The sequence below is a fragment of the Notothenia coriiceps genome, unplaced genomic scaffold, assembly GCF_000735185.1.
Source record: "Notothenia coriiceps isolate Sejong01 unplaced genomic scaffold, NC01 NC01_scaffold00004099, whole genome shotgun sequence".
NCBI lineage: Eukaryota > Metazoa > Chordata > Actinopteri > Perciformes > Nototheniidae > Notothenia > Notothenia coriiceps.
The window spans coordinates 123,082-140,168 of NW_011336800.1; the positions used below are offsets into that span (position 1 = coordinate 123,082).

The 17,087-nt window shown below is 41.6% G+C and overlaps 1 protein-coding gene across 1 annotated transcript in view; it reads left to right on the forward strand.

Moving 5' to 3' along the window:
- Positions 1 to 9,866, forward strand: part of wdpcp (WD repeat containing planar cell polarity effector) — a 59,278-nt gene extending 49,412 nt beyond the window's left edge. The window contains exons 11-14 of the mRNA XM_010767192.1: positions 5,445 to 5,547; positions 8,143 to 8,219; positions 8,775 to 8,800; positions 9,391 to 9,866. Coding sequence (XP_010765494.1) covers positions 5,445 to 5,547; positions 8,143 to 8,219; positions 8,775 to 8,800; positions 9,391 to 9,441 — 257 coding nt within the window. The 3' untranslated portion in view covers positions 9,442 to 9,866. The remainder of the gene's footprint in view (positions 1 to 5,444; positions 5,548 to 8,142; positions 8,220 to 8,774; positions 8,801 to 9,390) is intronic.
- Positions 9,867 to 17,087: the final 7,221 nt, after the last annotated feature.

The window sequence follows — 17,087 nt, forward strand, 5'->3', positions numbered from 1 at the left end:
ATACACACACACACACACACACACACACACACACACAGAATGAAATGTATTTGTTTTCATTCATGGTCACACACACACACACACACACACACACACACACACACACACACACACACACACACAGAATGAAATGTATTTGTTTTCATTCATGGTCACACACACACTACAGCTCCAATTCAAAATAGCCCTCGGAGATGTGTTTGTGTAAATATGTGTACAGTATGTGTGCAGATGGGTGTGACAGTTGGGTGAGTGTGTTTTGTTCATGTAAAGCAGTTGTTCCTACGACCCAACACATCCTGCTGTCTCTCTGTGCAAACACTGAATGACCTGCAGAGGGTCAACTTCTCGTTATGAAGGCAAATACACAAGTGTGCTGCACCTACACAAAACCACGCTGTACATTTTACACTCTGAAACTAGATGTATGTTCAATTGGATTTACATGCAGATGCATACCACGCTTTAACAGCCCCAGAGCTTAATTCTAACTCATTAATGACAATAATATTGATATAACTCACTCCTTTAAACCTGCAGACTTATGCCAAAAGAGTATACTCATGTTAGTTTTGAGAAGTTACTAAATATTGACCACTGATTTGTAATCATTTAACCAGGTTAATCATTGGTAAGGCTGTAGCTTATATAGTAAGATTGCTGGTAAATTGCAGCGAAATGCAGGACAATTGTTCATTTACGTACAGTTTACCAGTCAGTCAGCAAAGAGAACATCGAGCTGTAGTTTTAAATGTCAGTATTTGTACAAATAAAACAGACGGTAGATAATGTGTTTTAATAGTCTGGTTCAAATGTGCTCTACGGTCATTATTTCTTTCTTAGGAAGGAGCCAGGCTAACTGTTTCCATTTGTCTCTATGCTAAGCTAAGCTAAGCTGTAACTGTACAGAAGGGAAAGTGATATCCATCTTCTCTAACTCATAGCAAGAGAAGAAACAAGATCATTTAGGCTCAGCAGGTTCAGCTCTGCTCATCGGGACTGGGAGTTTGCTGTTTTTGATCTGAGCTATATTTAATCTAACGGCCTGATACGACAGAAAACCATCAAGCAGTGTTTTCACATCAGGAATAAACGCAGCTGATCTAGGCCATCGCCACCCTGGATCTCTTCATTTCACTTCAAGGGAATCACAAAACCGAAATGATTTGCATTGGAAGAAAGAGACATTGGAAAGAAAAGCGAATCTCATGCTATTGTTCGGAGGATTTTTCACGATTTCTCTGCATCTAGTGGTTCTTTTTAAGGTGGATGTCCTGGACCATATTTCTATGCACCACTTCTGGTATTTATGTGCATCCATTGTAAACCTGAGATCCTGCCTTCACATGTACACACACACACACACACACACACACACACACACACACACACACACACACACACACACACACACACACACACAATAGAGGACACACACTTCAGCTTAGCAATGGTCCCTTTTTATAACAGCGTTGGGAATGGCTTAAAGCTGTCTGGCTGACAAGTGTGTAGATTTGGATAGATACGTCATTGTGAGAGGCAGGGTAGCGAACAAGTGCGAGGGAAGGCGTCTTTCTCTTGCTCGCTATCTCTTTTTTCTCTGGAGTGGCGTTTTTATGCCAGGAGGAGAAGCCAAGTTGTTCCTGATGGTTGTGTCTCCCCCTCTCAAAGGCTGATGTGACTGCAGGGCCTTTCAGTGGGCAAAGAGACAAGAGCTTTATCTGAAGATCCACTTCTCCAGCTCCTTTCTTGGTGGTTGTGGTGAAAGCCTGTTAGCTCCGCTGTGTTGAAGCAGCGTTTGTTTCTGTTCCTCGCTCAGCTCTGATCACACAACCTCCATCACTGTTTGACTTCTCAATTTAGAAACTTTACCGGCGTGACATGTTCATCACAAACGGGATTGTCAAGGTGTGACGTCCACATTTGCAAAAAGCCTACACACAGCTGTTTCCACAAACCCTTTTTATATATCTATAGTGTGTTTTCACGGCGGAAGTAAACACAGAAATCTGGCAACATATCTGTAAAATGTACAGATCACTGCCAGTGAATGATCACTGCCAACATTTTGATCTGAGATTTGAATCATACAGTAAACAAGATACTGTAGATGCAACATACACTGAACAAAAATATAAACGCAACACTTTTGTTTTTGCTCCCATTTTTCATGAGATGAACTCAAAGATCTAAAACATTTTCTACATACACAAAATGACCATTTCTCTCAAATATTGTTCACAAATCTGAAAAAATCTGTGATAGTGAGCACTTCTCCTTTGCCGAGATAATCCATCCCACCTCACAGGTGTGGCATATCAAGATGCTGATTAGACAGCATGATTATTGCACAGGTGTGCCTTAGGCTGGCCACAATAAAAGGCCACTCTGAAACGTGCAGTTTTGCTTTATTGGGGGGGTCTGGGGGGGTCCGAAAACCAGTCAGTATCTGGTGTGAGGGTTAGGGTTAGGATTAGGGTTAGGGTAATGTTGTGAATCGAGTGGCCCATGGTGGTGGTGGGGTTATGGTATGGGCAGGCGTATGGTATGGAGCGATGAAGCACAGGGCCACGTTCGATTCACAAGAGACATTATCCCTCAGAGAGCGTGCAACCCTAACCTAAAAATGCCGGACACAACGCGCGCGCAGCAAACTAAAAAGTGCTGCGGCTTTATATGCCCGTTCAAGAGTTTCAGTGGTTTTAAGTATAAGCATTACAAGGTAGCTGTACACGGGCACCTTGTAAAATGAGCCCACGCTCATCTCCCAACCTGCCCTTTACGAGAAATATAACGTTGGCAATGAGGTGTTTGATTATATTTGTTGAGGTTTAGCATATCATAATGTTTTTTAATGTCCTGCGATGTTTAGATTGTTATAGATTTGATTGCCATCGCGTTTATCTCAGGGCCTACTGCCTCAAACTCCGGACCACGCGCGCGGCGCCGGATCGCCCGCGTCACGAATGCAAATCAATCCGGACCGAACCTGTGTCCATCATTACATTTTTTTTAAAGTGGACGCTAATTATGGCTATAATTTGGAAAAATGCACCTCACTTTTCTCTAGCGGCGCGGTCACATATACACAAACATGTCTGTAAACGCCGATTGTTGTGGCGCTTAACCAATACCAAGCCCGCATTGTAGCGCCGCCCTCTCGAGACTACCTCTCATCCACCGGCGGCCTCTTTTTGGGCATCCCTGTTACAGACAAACGCGGAATTTTGGGTCCTTACTTGAAAAAGAAAAGAAAAAAGAGGAGGCGGAGTAATGCGCTGATCAGATTCAACCGGGATAAAAGTTCAATGCTGCATGTGATAAAACGCATGCTGTTCTAAACCATCATGCGAAATGTTATTGCTCTGAAACAGTATGGAGCGCTGAGAGAGGCATTGATAACGCGGGACCTTTTATAAAATTCACAAAGTGGACTTTTATTAATCTCATCTTTAAGCGGCTGCCATTTGACTCCTTTGGTAGACTTCCTGGACAATAGTTACATCATGAAATGTTACCACCTAATTGGCTAGCGCGCTCCAACACATTGTAATATAAGCGGGCCGGGACATCTCTAGAGCGGTTGACGCCAATCACAACAGAGGCCGGCCAGCTACACCAATCAAAGGAACAGAACTGGGTCTGGTTTCAGACAGAGGTGAAGCAGACGTGGCTGCAGCAGCAGACAGTATGAGAAAATCAAAGAAGCTTTTGAACATTAAAGCATGGAGACATGTAGGAGATCACTAACAATAAAAACTGGATAAGCACCGTGAACATCAGCAGGCAGAAGGACTGGCTTTAAAGTAGAGACAGCTACTACTGATATACACCTGAACAATCAGCAGGAGAAGGACTCTTTAAAGTAAGACAACTAACATACTGATATACACCTGAGACATCAGAGGAGAGGACTCTTTAGAGTAGAGGACACTACATACCTGATATACACCTGAACATCAGCAGGAGAGGACCTCTTTAAAGTAGGACAACTAACATACTCGATATAAACGCTGAACATCAGCAGGCAGGTAGGACTCTTTAAAGTAAGCACAGCTACATAGCTGACTATACACCTGAAACATCAGGCAGGACGACGGAGCTCTTTAAAAGTAGAGACACTACATACTGATATACACGATGAACATCAAGGCAGGAGAGGACTCTTTTAAAGTGAGACACTCATATGAGTATACAGCCTGGAACAGTCAGCGGAGGGGAGACGGACTCGTTTAAACGTAGAGACACTGCATAGCTGATATACACCTGAACATCCAGCAAGGAGAAGGACTCTTTAAAGTAGAGACACTAGCATCTACTGATATAGTCAGCCATGAACATCAAGNTAAGTGAACAACTACTGGAGATTTTGGAGCAAGGTGTTAAAGGTCCAATGTCCTGCTTTTCTGGTTATTACCTGTCCCCTTGTGTGTTATGTAGCTTTTTCTGCATGTAAGCGGTCTGCAGAGTCACAAACCCTCAAAGTACACCCTGCAGCGAGTAAAACTCTAACACAGAAAAGACCTGTCTATGCTGCCCCAGAACGCCTCGTTGGACATTTCTCTTTTTCCATTTTTTCCTTCCGGGTCCTATTGATGTAACGAAGTCCAAATGGACCAATCCGTGGAGCTCCGCACACACACTCACTCAGCCTTATATTTTCCCAGCCGCGGTGCTGCGCGGAGCTCCGTAAACACAAACACTCGGAGCTCAGGCTGAGCTCCGTGGTGTCTCGCTGTCTCGCAGACCCCACGCAGCAACCATGAAACGACACCAGTAATCCAGCTGACACTGTCCGCTCCTCGAGCCTAAAAGGGCGCAGCAGCGAGCCGCGCAACGTCCCGCCAACACGGCACCCAGACCCCACGCAGCATTCTCCTCTGTTTGTCATTACTGGTGTCATTTTCTAGTTGCTAACAAACTCCATTGTAAATCATAATCACTGATGTTCAGCTGTAACGGTGGTGGACTCATCAGAACAGAGTGGGCGAGCTGACCAATCAGAGCACAGTGGGCTCACAGGGAGGGGGGGGGGGCAGGAGCTCCAACAAGGCGTGTAGGACAGAGTGAATACACATACTATACAGAGATGCTGTATGAGAAACCAATGTGGAAAATTGCACAATGTAAATCTATTCTAGTAGACCTCAACAATGGAATTATGATCAGTAGAAAAGGCCATGACATGGGATCTTTTAAGGTTTTTGTATTTTATACGCTTCAGTTTTTCACAAACAAACTAAGGTAAAAGTTGAAAAGCATAAGTCTGATGGATGGATACAAAAAAGTCACAATTTGTTTGTTAAACACTTAAACATGAAAAGTTCAAAGAGGGTTGTGACTACTCAATATATAGGCGTCATAAAGGAAACTATTGGATCAAGCATCATTTCTGGATAAATGGTGTTGTACATACTTTTCTCTTTCTATGTTTTTTTTTCCAGAAGACCCTCAGAGAGTTGGAGATGATGTGATGCGTGTCTCCAGACAGACGGAGAGAAACCAGACGGCAGCAGGACCTTCGTACCCGAATACTCCGACAACACAGTGAGTGACATGAACCATGTGTGTGAGCCTTCTACGTGGTTTCAGGTTATTATTATCACTGTCACACATCTTATTTCTTTAAACCTGCATTAACTCACTAGTTTGGCCCCTGTTGACATTTGACCATATTTTTAAGTTGATATGTTGAATTTGTTGGCAAAGTACACATCCAGCCGTTATGGAGTAACATAATCATCCATTTAAAGTCATGTTTGTGTCCAAATTATGAATGAAAGTGAATTAAAACAATAGGTTAACACCATATTGAGACATATTTGCCTTTTAAGTTGATAGGGTTAGGGTTAACTTGTCAGGAAACAGTTGATATTGACGGATAAAACCGACAATTTCCCCTCTCTTTTAGCTCCGTTTTAAGTCTTCACCAATGAGACTATTCTAAGAATATGTCCTGAGGAACATATCAGACTCTCCAGCCTCTAAATGCTCAATCAATATAATAAGAATGCACCAAAATGAAAAGAACAATTGTTATAATAAGGATACACATTATAGCCGCTTTGACATAGTTAGTTCAACCCGCTCTTAAAGAAGCCCCAGACTCTGTGTGCGGATGATTCACTGTTCCACTTTAAGTTGTCATCTCCTCTCCCTCAGTGGGTCGGTATTGTCTGTATAAGAATTGTATGAGAGCGTCTGTGGCCAAATGACCCAGCTGCATCCTAAAAGCCTTCATCCCAGTGACACTTCAAATGTCAACGTCACATCAGTTACGGGTCTTACGCTTCCATCCATCCCAACGCTGAACCCACATTTGAAACTCCACCGGACTCCATCCGCACCCCGCCTGAAGAACTCGGTGTTTCGGAGTGATTGTTTAATACACTCGTCTACATGAATGACATGTGGAAACAGCGTGACTTAAGACACACTCAAAGCACTTTGTCCCAGCCTCACTCACAAACAGATACTTACAAATCCACGTCTCTGTTATTGTGAAGGGATGGAGGGGCATTCCTTGTCATACCCCAACTAACATATTGGAGTATTTATATGGGATTTGTGTGCGTTAGATCAAAAAAGGGGCTCTTGTTCTTTTCATCCTCACAGGCTTTTCATGGCTGTTTGACTGTAACACTGATGACTCCCCTCCACTCTGAGTTTCTCTAAGCCCCCTCCATCCATCCCAAATCCTTTCCTATCAGCCAATTTAAACAAGCTGGGTCCAGAGAGAGAATGAGAGGGGAAGAGACAGAGAGAGATGCTTTTTTTTAAAACAGTAAAAGGAGAGAAAAGAGGGTTAGGAGACGATTTGGCAGCCAAAGGCCCGGAGGTGCAGTACCCCAGGTCTAAGGAAGCAGATCCCCAAACCTCCCAACAGATAATAGCCACAGAGAGAAAGAGACAAAAGCCTCCCCCCGTCCTTTTAGAAAACATTTTCATATTGAACCCCCTCCGTTTGTTTTTTTGTAATCTGGTCTCCGATGAAGTTTCATTGTTTCTCATGTGAAGCCAATGACAGCTTAGCTGAGATGGAGAAGGGGAGGCATTGTAGCGCGGGCGTTTTCCCGTTTGGCTCGCTGAGAAAAGAGCAAGAGAAAAGGGAGGAAGGCGAAAGCACAATGGCAGTTCGGGGGCTTCCTCGCCGATCCACGCATTCCCCAAATCCGACTCGGAGAAGTGAGAGAGGGAACGAGACGGGAATCTGGGAAGCATCCCAACGTTCCTTTGACGGCCGCTGGCCTCGCTCTCGTCACGTACTCCTCTGTCAGCGGAGGAAGGAGATTGGAGGCTGTTTTTAGTGTTGCGTATAAAGGAGGCCAAAATTGACACTAGAGCTTTTTAAATAACACATTTGATGTATTTCATATTTATGTCCAGAATCTCCAAGTAGGAAAGATTTCAGTATCTAGATCCAGATCCTGAGGGTCACTTCTGTCAAGAGTTCTGATTAATAAAGATCAGGTATCTGCTGATACTGATGTCCACTGCCCCAATGAATGATCACATTAATACAAATCAGCCATACTTGTTTCACCTGATACTTGCTTATCTTGCTGAGGTGTCGGCGTCCCAAAGATGGTCTGAAATTGAAATTGAAATGGAAGAAGTTTTGTGTTTTTTGGAAGGAGGTGAAAATGTCAAATGTAATTTTCATCAATGTAGGAATCCAACAAAGCAGAAACAAAGTTGCTCTCCACACCATGAGAGGCAAAACATCTGCACATTGGAGAGAACAGTTTTCTTTTGATCATAAGAAAAAGACAGAAGACCAAATCTACCATGCGTGTAAATCACTGATGAGCAAGAATACCAAAGTCTTTGCTAATAGGAGCCCCAGTAAAGAAGACATGATGCATTTTGAGGTTAAAAGTTTCTCTCTGCCACAAAGTGCAATCCATAACTCAACAAATGAACACTTGTCTGCTCTCTAGATTGTCCAAAGATAAACTGGATAATGCAGGAAATGGAGTAAAAACTAGATGTGGTAGATTAAGGGAGAGTTCGTTTATCATAAATGAAGATTACACCGCTCATTTCTGAACAAAATGAAAAGCAACAGCACATACTATTCTTTAATCTTCAAACTCAATTCAACAGATGTTACACTTTAATCATTTTCATTTTATTCCTCAGGGTTGATGGCAGAGCCAATCAGAGGAGACTTCAGGCCGAGAGCATACGTGTGACCGTGAGCCCTCTGAGACAAACAGGTGTGTGTGTGTGTGTGTGTGTGTGTGTGTGTGTGTGTGTGTGTGTGTGTGTGTGTGTGTGTGTGTGTGTGTGTGTGTGTCTATCTCTGTCATAAAAGTAATACGAAGTGATAGCATATATGTATTCCTCTCTTTCTCCTTCCTGTTCTCTCCAGTTTAATAATTCCATGTTTCGGGTGATGAGCAATTGTCTCGCTATCAAATCGCTGTGTAGTTTGATAATCCGGACTGTAGGCTATTGGAGGGGAATTTGCATCAGCTTTTTAAATATCTGTATAATGCACGCTGGGGTTTTAATGTCAATCATCACCTTATTAACACAGCGCTCAGAGCGAGAGAGATCGCCATGAGTGACAACGCTTTACACTCATTAAAACCCAGAAAAGCGACATGTCCGACCTACTGAGTGAGCATGTAACCTGTTCAGACACCGTGTGTGTGTGTGTGTGTGTTTGTGTTTGTGTGCTTTAGGGCTCCCGTGTGTGAGTGTGCATGTGTAATATTGTGACATCTGACTTCCTCTAACATCTCGTGTCGTTTGGTTTTGTCGTGCAGGAAGCAGTGAAGGCGACAGCAGGAATGTGAGTAGATTGGATATTGATTTTTATTATGATAAGAATCATAATATATGTCCCTACTCAATAGCGTTCATAGTCATGTTAGGTAATAGCATTATACTTCAGTTGATCGAAGAATATGTCCTCCAAAAATGTGGATAATTGATTAATCGTCTGGCATTTTTCAAGCAAAAATGGTGAATAGCTGGTCGAAGCTTCTTGAATGTGAGAATTTGATTGTTATGATAGAATTAAGTAGTTATTTTGTTTTCAGTTGGACAAAACTAGCTGTTTTAGGACATCACTTTAGCCCTGGAAAGTTTGAATTGCCTATTCACTACTTTTTTGATAGTGTGATATAGACTACATGTAATTAAGAATGAATAATGTGGAAGGCTTCATGACTTCAAAGTTAACCATAGAGTACATTTTGTTTGGTGAGTGTATCGCTCAGGTTTACAGTATAGAATAGTACTCAGCAGGCACATAGGACTCTTCTGAGGGAACTCAAAGGTAAAACTACCAATCAGATCACAGACGATGAAAACATGTGCTGTTAGCCATCCGTCTTTACTTTTACAAAACAGAACCTTTGTGTTTCTTCTCTCTTTCAGGACGATGAAGACCTCGGGATGCTTCATGTGGTCCATTTAGGAATGGTTTGAAAGAACATCAGAGAAACGATAAGAGACACAACAACATTTCACCAATCACAGACTCACTTTCTATCCATATGTTGGTATGCCAAGTATTACCTGGAGAAGAGCTCAACTCATATCTGATACAAGTGACATAATACATGTTTGTATCACCACTTTTGTTGGTGAGTTGTACATTTTATATAGCTTTATCCTGTCATATTCTACCTGTGAAATGTTGATGTGGATTCAGGGTATTTCTGTCTTAGTGAAGTCTAAACCAAACGAGCCTCAAAAGAAAACATCAACACCGGGTTCTGCTTTTAAAACCGCGACTGAAAGTGTTTTAAAGCTTTCCATTAATCATCCTGAAAAAATAAAGACTTGTATTATATTTCCATCACCACTGATATTGAATGTTCCAGGCTTCGTCTTTGTGTGTGTGTGTGTGTGTGTGTGTGTGTGTGTGTGTGTGTGTGTGTGTGTGTGTGTGTGTGTGTGTGTGTTGGCTGAGATTACGGGCCACAGTTTTATTCATGAATCGGAGCCAACCAGCGTCTTAAAGCGTCGCGCGGAGCCCCTTTCCTGAACAGCAGCCATGGTCGTGTCAGAGCTGTCGACGCGCGGCGCTCAGCGACTAATCTGACAGCGCCGCGGAGCCGTAATCCCTCACTGTATCCTAATCTATTTACTTTGCATTCTAAGAGGATTTCCACCAAAAAATATACAAGAAGCGATGTTGGAAATGGACAGAAGATCAGCGAGGATGCTTTTCTCCTCGTTTTTTTTGTTTGTTTTGTTAAAAAAAAATCATTGTATGTTTTTCGTTGGGGAGTCAATCCCCTGCGAGAGGGACGGGTGAAAGGAATTACATTTCTGACTGATACTAATACTTCTCTTATGTAAACATTTTATATTTCCCCTCTGATGATACAGTCACACTGCAGAGGCAGCCGGAGATAAGTGGCATCTGTCGGTGCCTTTAGAGCATCTCTTGACACGTTTATAATTTCCAAACCAAGGCTGCATTATCTCCTGATTGTCTGATTTGACAGCTTGAATAAAAAGCAGAAAAATGGCTTAACAGGCGAGCAGGAGCTCCTCCCCTCTCTCAGTAGCCTTTCTAACATGCAAACAGTGAAACTGCTCTTTCATAATACAGTAAACAAAGTACTCCGATACCCTTTGAGCAATTATGTCAGCTTTGGGAAATCATACATAGTTATGCTTCATTTAAAATGTGGCCAGCAGCTTTTTGTGTAAAACACCACCGCCTCGCGCTCAAATCTTTGCCATCCGAGATGACTCGCAGAGATAGGCTTATTAGTGGAATTAACATACTGTGAAACGGCCTTGTTAACATTTGGAAATGAATGAAGCCCGCAGCACGTGCTATTATCCAGGTTGTGTTTTTGATTCTCTCCCTGTGCGGCAGCAGAGGCCTCCTCACCTCTAATGAAGGCTCTGATTGGACTGTTTACATGTTGTATAGGTTTGTTTCTCTCCACAAGACAAATACGCCAAGACCATTCAAGACATCAAACGGAGAAAACCACTTACAGTTGAGGGTGATAGGAAGAGTCTTATTCCCAGAATAGTGTTGGGTTTCTCTTAGCTGTCGGTTCTCAAGACGAGGAATGAGATGTTCTTTGCATACTTCATTATCACGAAAAGTACTTAATTACGGTGCAACGTATCTGTATTAAATATCTGTTTTCACCTCTCAGCCAAAAGTGTTATCATTTGATACTCTATGATTAAAACAACCTCAGATTCTGCTGAGATTAAAGTTAAGATCTTCTGGTCAAATATCCTCAGCCCTTATGTTCTGTTGGGAGAGAGTTTATTGAAAGACTGACCTTTTTATCACTTCTCGGAGACACCAGCTGTAAAACATGGTGCTATGTCTCTTGAATTGTGTTTTTGCTCCAAAAAGTCTATGAGGACTTCTTTTATTAACGGTTTCTCTACACTGCACATAACTTAAAAAAAACACAATTTATTTCTTTATTTGAAGACATAGCAATGCCTTTATGGTAATGTCTCTGTTTTGTCACCTTATTGATGGAATATCCAAGTTAAGGGATCATCAATGCAATGCTAGTAAACATATTGGGTATTAATAAGGTCTTAAGGGAGTGGCGCAGTGGGCTGTGCGTTGATCATCAGATCAAGGGGGCGTTGGGAAACTCCAGTTCGAAACCCGCCGCCGCCACTGCGTCAGGCTGTTGTGTCCTTGGGCAAGACACTTCACCCGAATTTGCTCCTGTGGGTATTGTCCACAGTACATGACCGTTACATGTAGGATATGTGTGTAATGTGTACTTGTAAGAGCCTCGATGACTTCAAGTGTGAAGATGGACGCAGTGGGCTGTGCGTTGATCATCAGACCAAGGGGGCGTTGGGGAACACCAGTTCGAAACCCGCCGCCGCTGCGTCTGTAAAGCCGTCGTGTCCTTGGGCAAGACACTTCACCTGAATTTGCTTCTGTGGGTATTGTCCACAGTACATGACCGTTACATGTGTGTAATGTAAAGCGCTTTGAGCATCTGGAAAAGTGCTATAATAAATGTACGGAATTATTATTATTATTAGAAGTATTAGAAGAGGGGAAATTATTTAATACTTACACATAAACAAACAATACTTTTCAGAGGTTTAAGAGAGTGTTGTATAATTTCCCTACAGAGGCGAACATCTGCTATTTGAATGTTTAAAGGTCAATAGTTGATTTTGCATCTATCATATGTGTTATACGTTACAGAGTTTGCTGCACTTTGGTCCCATGTGTGGACAGAAATGTGTCATTGAAGAACAATCTAAAGAAGATGAAGAGCAACTCGTCAGACGGCGATGCATTGAGACTCGGAGACGACGTCCTCGTGGGAAACTCTGAAGCCTGCAGGCCGACGAGCCGCCGCTGAGATTCCCACGTCTGCAGGGCTTCAAACAAGTTGTGACTCGGGATGAGGGTCTGTATCCTTTCCAGATGAGATAACACGAGCCCCTCAAATACCTCTCTGCTCCATCCCTCCTGATGCTACTGATTCACCAGGAGTGAGGGAAGTGAGGACGTCAAAAAGCATCTGAAGTCTTGTGAGTTAGTGCCTCTTGTCTTGTTTCCCATCTTTAAAGAAGGAAGGAAGTGCCTCCTACTGACCTCAGATCAACTTTAAATCCTTTAATTTACTGATGAACTGATGAAGAACTTCACTTCATTTTAGGGAGTTTGGCCCACTGATAAAATACCTGCATAACTTTACTTTAACAATGTACCATCTAAACCAGGGGTGTCAAACCCAATTTCATCAGCATTATGGTTGCACTCAAAGGGCCGGTTGTAATTTTAATTATATATAAATATATATATGTAAATATATAATATATATTAAATAATGTATTATATTACATTGTTGGCCCTATATTGGATTATTATCAGTTCTGGTAATATCTTCCTAAATAACTACGTCTGAAAGCAGAACTCTAGGGCAAATAATTGAAAGCAAATATTCAACAATTACACCAATTGTATATTATATTCTTTGCAAGCTCTTGCGGGCCACATAAAATGAGGTCGCGGGCCGGATTTGGCCCCCGGGCCTTGAGTTTGACACCCCTGATCTAAACATTACCTCAACATTAAGGCTACAACTTTCATTATCAGTTGATGAATTGATGAATTGGTCTATTTTACATTATTCAACTGTTTAAAATGAAGACCAGGATGTCTTGGATGTCAAAAATAGTGTGCACAAATGTCTTGTTTTGTCCAAATCCTTAAAATATTCAGTTTACTATAATATCTGGACGTGAAAAAGCAGACATTTTTACATCTAAGATACCTAAACAAGAGATTGTTGAGTTTTTATTTTCTTAACAATTTAAATGTTCTGGCGACTAACTAATTGATTAATTGACCAATCATTTCAGCTCTTCTGGTCATTGTGAGCATGTTAGCTGTTAGCATAGAATAGGAGGGATGAACCCCTCTTTAATGGTCACACATGCAGAGCACACAGCACACACAGTGAAATGTGTTCTCTGCTTTTAACCCATCCTAGTACCAGGAGTCTAGTGCTAGGAGCAGTGGGCCGCTATTGTATAGGGGAGTGCCTTGCTCAAGGGCACCACGGCAGGGCAGGAGGTGAACTGGGACCTCTCCAAGTAGCAGTCCACTCTCCATATTTTAGGTCTGGTCGGGGACTTGAACCGGCGACCCTACGGCTCACAGTCCAAGCCCCTACTGACTGAGCCACTGCCTCATAGAGCAGCGTGTTGTAAATGGATTATTCCTGAACCACAGACTTTAGTGGCTTACATTGCTCAGATTTTCTATGAAAATGTAAACTGAAGTGTCTCTTTAAGACATTCTTAACAGGTTTTGCATTATTTCAAAGCCTGTATGGTTAAGACTATCATAGCCATATGAGATGTGAGTCAAACTGAGGCGGCATATACATCAACATTTAGAGCCAAATCCCAAATCCATACTCCTTTAAACTCCCCTCTGTGTGGAGTCCGGAGTTTCCCTCCAGAAGAAAATGAAAGCTTGATCTTACCCGTGTCCTCTGCTCAACTCAAATCTACAGTATGTAAACCCACCAGGAATGTCATGAATGCTCTCAGTGCCTCGTGTCGTAAGGATGACTAAGCTGCTTTTACTCCAGCAGCTCCACCTGGACTCAACTGTGAAATCCCCTCACAGGAAGCAACAATACTTGAGTTTAAATGGCGGATTCAAGCTGATGTGTGTGCCTTTTTTTTGTAACCTTTATTTCACACCAGGAAACACTTAAAATAGACAGAAAAATCCAATGCAAATACCAGCTTTATTTACGTGCCAAGATATTAAAGAAAACAAAGTGAAACAAAGGCAGAGAAACCCGAGACGGAGGCCTGGGCTCCTCCCATGTACAGCTGACCCCAGATTAACCTCCCAGGTAAATATAATCCTCTGCATCCCCTCTTCATACCGGCCTGTAAACACACTCGGATGCCAAGGTCTGGCGACATCAGACAGCCAATGAAAGACAAGTTTCTCTCGGCCGTCCTGCATGGGAATAGAAGAAAACACCTCCAGCATGCATATCAGCACATCTGCTCGGTTTCTTCCAATATCTTTTCTCTCGCGGTCTCACAAACCGAATACCCAAGGTTTCTGTGTGACTTTATCTGTCTGTCTCTGTCTCCAGATACAAATCAACAGCCACTCATGCAAAAAAAAAAAAAAAGGTCCAGATTGGTTCCAGTTCACCTCCTGGACAAGAGTGAACAAAATGTTTCCAGTCCGCCCACGTTCACACTCTTTCACCGGAGGTCAAAAGGTCAACAGTTTCCATCGATCGTCCTATTGAGGAGAGTGTGAGGACCCTCGGCTCAGGTTAAAACTACACTCATCACACACAAGGGAGGAACTGGCACAATAACGGGCTGCTTTTAATAATTTTTAATTAAGTATCACTCGTGGTGGACTTATTTTAAATGTATCTGAAGGGGAAAGTCTTCATTTTGACATTGGTTGCTAATTTTAAAGATTGAAGTGTCTTTGATTTAACTACTGCTTTTCCATTTCACTTCTGCACTTCTTTTTATATATTATATGATGTGTTAATGCCCATGTGAAGCACTTTGATTTGCCTTTTTGTCTGAAATGTGTTATTATAAATAAACTAACCTTAACATTGCAAAGGCTTTCTTTAACAGTAACGCTGATAAAAGGTATCAACTTGTAAGATCTTAATATGGTGTGATTAAAAACGAAATCATGCAGGTTGAACTCTGCGTTCACCTGAAATATTCCCAATGCACTCCAAACACGTGGATGAAAATAAGGTGTGTCAAACAAAGCCAGAAAGTAGAAGATTATATCATAAATGTTTTATCACTCGACATTAATCCTTTCTAAGGTAAAGTAGATTTTAGGTTTTTCAGATGGTGATTAAAACACACAAAATATTTAGCTTTTTGACTTTTGTTAATCTGATGAGGACAAAAACAAACTTGATGAATGTTCAGACAATTCATTTAAATAACGTGTAGAAAGGTCTGAGAACAAACAACTCATTGACAAAATGTTCACCTTGTTTTTCATCATATCTTCCGCCTCAACAGAATGTTAAATATGATTTCTAAACCATAAGTAAAAGAAGCCAGGATTTGATTCAAATGTCATAAAATGCCTGTTAATTGAATGAGTGTTTTAGTACATTGTGCAATTCTGATGTAATCCCTAAAAGTAAATTAAGCTGGTGTCTGTTTGTTAGATATTCTTTTACATTTGACTAACAGCAGTGTCAATGTTCTGTCTTTACATTGGCAATAAAAAAGTGTGAAGAAAATAATAACGTCATTGATCATGCAGTTTCTTTATTTAAACATGCAAATTATTGTTGCTTTAAAGTGAATTTCCGCTCTAGTTTTTTGTTAACGTTAAATCTAAATTGTATATATTATTAATTTACATAATGAATAATAATCCTGTATTTTTGTTGCATCTCTGTGGGGCTTTTGGTGAAATGTTCTCTTATTGTTCAGGCTTGTATGTTGTCCAATACATTGACAGTAACTCACCCCAACAAATACAACTCTAGACGAAATAATTTGCGTGCGTAAAAAAACAGTCTGTCAAGCGGCTGAAAACTATGTGTGTTACCTGATCTCTTCCTCTCGTTAAACAACACATTTGTCTTACACGTAAAAACCTGATAAAATGACATGTTGTCTTATTTATCTACAATAACACGTTTCCATTTAAAAATAAATCTCCTTTAGCCAAGTCACAATAGAGCAGAGTGCAGGATCACATCTGCGTATTTTGGTCCATTTATTCGCTCTTATCTCCACAGTATCTCCAAATTCAGGAAGAACATGTCAATAATGGCTTTTCTACTTTCTTTCTTCTTTAGGCATTTCATTATATAATCTATTTCCTAAAAGCGACATTTCCTGCAGCATGTGTTGGCTGCAGCTTGACATCCTCAGAGGAAACATTAAATATCGGATCTGTCGTCTTTGGTCAGAAACGCTTCCACCGCTTTGTTTCTGTTTGAAGGTGAGCAGCTGAGACCTGTAGCTCTATATATATCTCTCTCTCTCTCTCACATAAACACACACCATTTCTCACTCTCACACACACACTCACTCTTTCCCCCCTCCTTAAACAATCCCACAAGATTTGGTCTCAAAATGTTTGTTTGATGCAAATCCGAACAAATCCTCCGCTGTTCGTGGACTCTCGCTGCGCTGTTTACGTCTTGGCGCAAACACGTTTAATGTCCCGGTCTGTAGATATTTATTCAGCTGCTGCGAGCTTCATTTACATAAAGAGGGAGAGAGAGGGAGGAGGAGAAAGAGAGGAGGGCTGCAGTTGAAACAGGCTCTGCACAGAGAGGCCGGCAATGTGCACCCAGCAGGCCGATAATCTGATCAGGTTCATGGAAGGGATTATCGATGGCAGCCAGGACAGCGGCTCCAATGTTTTTGGCTTCTGACAATTTAATAAAATCTATCATCCTCATCACAGATTACTTTCCTTCCTAGCATTGTTTTCATTTGGATGAAGCACATTTGGGATCAAAACCCGATATATTTCACGTTGAATCTATCTCTTTCAAATCGTGTCGATCATCTTTTGGTTCCCACATTTCTGCCATGTTTTGTAGGAATAATAAAGC